The sequence below is a fragment of the Ammodytes marinus genome (genome assembly GCF_949987685.1).
Source record: "Ammodytes marinus genome assembly, chromosome: 17".
Classification (NCBI taxonomy): Eukaryota; Metazoa; Chordata; class Actinopteri; order Uranoscopiformes; family Ammodytidae; genus Ammodytes; species Ammodytes marinus.
Genome location: NC_137221.1, coordinates 24,253,911 through 24,257,307, shown reverse-complemented (window position 1 = coordinate 24,257,307; position 3,397 = coordinate 24,253,911). Strand labels below are relative to the sequence as shown.

General features: G+C 45.0%; 1 protein-coding gene across 2 annotated transcripts; it reads right to left on the bottom strand.

Annotated features, from left to right (window-relative positions):
* Nucleotides 1–262: 262 nt before the first annotated feature.
* Nucleotides 263–2,932, bottom strand: LOC307263622 (hippocalcin-like protein 4; the record flags this gene model as incomplete). Of its 2 annotated transcripts, XM_080044814.1 has the most annotated exons (3): nt 263–460; nt 1,158–1,373; nt 2,771–2,932. In XM_080044814.1, the coding sequence occupies 3 exons, from the start codon at nt 2,930–2,932 to the stop codon at nt 263–265; spliced, it is 576 nt and encodes a 191-aa protein (XP_079900940.1). The 2 variants fall into 2 exon arrangements, with proteins under 2 accessions (XP_079900940.1, XP_079900941.1); XM_080044815.1 differs by lacking the exon at nt 1,158–1,373.
* Between the last annotated feature and the right edge of the window lie 465 nt (nt 2,933–3,397).

The window sequence follows — 3,397 nt, the reverse complement described above, 5'->3', positions numbered from 1 at the left end:
GTAAAGACACCTAGTCAAACTGAAGCAGTGCAGAAGAACAGCCTGGAAGAAAAGAATGGCATGGCTCATGTAATACTCATCACTGCCTCCGGGGGAAAAAAAAGGAGAAAAGCTCCCTTATCTCCTCCTCCTCCCCAAACTGCATCCCTCCCGTTCTTTCCCAGCCCCTCTGCCCTCTCATCTCTCTTCCTTCGATAGTTTCAGTCCCACTCTTCACCCCGTCTCTCTCCATCCCTCCCTCCCTCTCCCTTTCACTCTCTCTCTACTTCTGCATGTCACACTGCAGCAGTAGGACGATGGAGGGGTCAGACTTGGCGGCCTCTTTGAACTCTTCCAGGGTGATCTCATCGTTGTGGTCCTTGTCCATCTTGGAGAAGATCTTGTCCACGCGCTGCTGCGGGGTCAGCCCGTCCTCGTTCATACGCATCATGATCACAGTGCCCACCATCTTGTATATGGCCTGTAAGAGGAGGGGAGGGGGAGGGGGGTGTTAAATCTGATTTAAAGGTCACTTTTTATGCAAAATGCACTTTTTCATGGTTTTTCAACAGTAATACTCATGCCTGGTGGTGTGACTAGAGACTCTCAAAGTATGAAAGAAAACAACCATCTCTCTTTTTCTCCACCTTTGTGAACATCTGTGCTCAAAAACCCCAGTCAGATGTATCTTGCCTTATGACGTCAAGGGGAGAACTTACGCCCCCCCCCCCCCCCCCCCCCCATTACCAACCTAACTTAGCACTGCCTCCATCTGTGATAAGCACATCCCCAGATACCCCTGAATGTAACTCGCAGTCTGCCATATTGAGCTGGCAGGCCGTTCCTGTGCCCCCATATGGGCCTGGCAAATCAGAGCAGACTGGGCTTTTTGGAAGGTGGGGCTTAAAGAGACAGGCTCCAAAAAGGGAGCATTTCAGACAGAGGCTGAAAAGAGGAGATTAAAAGGTAACACTTTACAATAAGGTACACAAAATTGTAGTACCTACTACATAGATATCTGTTGTTACCGATTAAAAATTGGCACTGTGAGAAATATAAATATATGCAGCATCAAAAATAGTTTCTAAAAGAATCACAAATTACAATTTGAAACTAAAATGTAGCGTAAAAAGTGACCTTTAATATGTGTCAATAATCCCTCCTCTCAAAACACGTACCTCAATGATCTCCAGCATTTCCATGCGTGTGATCTTGCCGTCCCCGTCCAGGTCGTACATGTTGAAGGCCCAGTTGAGTTTCTGCTCGAAGCTGCCCCTGGAGGTGATGGACAGGGCGCAGATGAACTCTCTGAAGTCGATGGTCCCGTCGCCGTTCTTGTCAAACGTCCGGAACGCATGCTGGGCGAACTTGGATGCGTCGCCATATGGGAAAAACTGCAGAGTGGAAAAAATGTGAAATGTGAAATAAATGATGCATCGTCGGTTGCATTTAAGACAGCCCACAGAGTTGCATAATGAGCTATACCTGAAAGCCAGCATACCTTGACCTCTGCTGCACTGATTCAGACCTTTTTCTTTGTTTCCCCCACTATTTTTTTTTAAAAGGAAATACTGTTCACTTGAGTACCCATTTTACAAAAAGGATTGATACCTTAACAATGTGTTTTACCTTCAAATTCTTTATGGACCTTGTATTAACCCTCTGCTTCAACTGCATGTTTCTTTTAACCTTTATTTATACAGGTTAATCCCATTGAGACCGGAGACTCTTTTTCAAGGGAGACCTGTTCCCATTCCCACACACATTTATACACCGATAGCAGGGAAACTATCGGGAGCAATTTAGGGTTCAGTGTATTGCTCAGGGACACTTCGACACGTGGCGGGTAGACGGGGGACCGAACCACCGACCCTGTAGTTGAGGGTCGACCACCCTACCCAAACAGCCACAGTTTGAAATGAAAGGCTGGCGTTTTTGTTCATTTTCTCACAATTTTGGATTACTCACAATTTTGGAGATAATTTTTTTACAAAAATGTAATGAGCTCTCTAAAGACCCGTGGTAGGTGACAGCAAGTAATGACTTTCTTCTTTGGCCTAGTTTGATGTCACTGACACTATGAATTAGCGCTGACTGGCGGAGGAGGAAGTGATTGAGGACTTTACTGTCACATTAACATGATGGCATTCAATCTGTGTCGCTGTCTGTGATATGGGAGAGTGCTGATGACAGTGATGCAGGGTTGGAGAGAGAGTATGACAGTGTTGGCTCAGGGGACACTGGCTAACCAATCAGAGGGTGGACAGAGTTTTACAATATTTTGCCAAAGGAAAAGTACTGTTAATTTCCTGAAGTATCTACTGCTGTTGTTTAGAACTATACATTTAGTTTGGAAAACAAAAATGTATTCTCTTAAATGAATACACTTAGTCTACAAAATACATTTATCAAAATGTATTTGTTACTTAAACCCCTAACAGTTCATATTGTTCTTAAAGGCTTACAGACATTTTATTTTTTACTAGCATCTCAATCTGTGATATGTCACTAAGGAACCAAATGGGAGAGGATGAGAGGATATGTAAAACTGATGTAAAACTATCTTTAACCCCTGTGTAACCATAAAACATCACGTCAGTCAGGCACTCTCAAAGGGCTCCTAGTGTTCTGAGGTAGGCTCTGTCTCCTCTATGTCCCAAACATAGGAGCCGTTAGTCTAAATGTAGTCAGCCCAGTGTGACATGAGTTTTCTATGAACCAGCCCCACACTGTTGTGCGTCATGAGCTAACTCTTTCCTACTGCGCCATCATACTACTACTACTGCCTCACCTTAACATAGAGCTGCTGGAACTCCTCCAGGTTGAGGATGCCAGAGGGACAGTCTTTGAGGAAGCCCTTGTACCACTGCTTGAGCTCAGCCTCGTTGAACTCTGTGCTCTTGGTCAGGTCCTCCAGGACCTCTGGAGCCAGCTTGCTGTTGCCTTTCCCCATGATGCTTCACCTCTCTGGGGGTATAGAAGGGAGTAGGAAGGGGGTAGGGGGATGTAAAGAGAGAGACAGAGTTAACACACAGGTGAGCGGGTGCGAGACAAACATTGGTTACACCCCCGTGTTGTTGCAACAGCACAGGTCTCTGAGGTGCCTGCACAGAGACACATGCAGCCTTTGTCTGAACATATTGGCTACAAAACAATCACACAGGAGGTGCATTGTCCCCTATTGATTACCTTTTTTAGTATGGGAAAAAACCCACCCTTCATTTATTCTCCACCTGTCTGATTCCTCTCACCTTTGAGATGCCACGATTATTAGCATAATATGTGACCTTTAAAGCTGCTGGGTAAACAGTCGGGGTTCCTGAAAGTGAATCTGCATCGGACAATTGGACTTATTTATTGAAATTAGCTTTTTAGTTTAGTTTAGTTTCCATGCCAGGAAAGGTCTTTCCATTTCCAT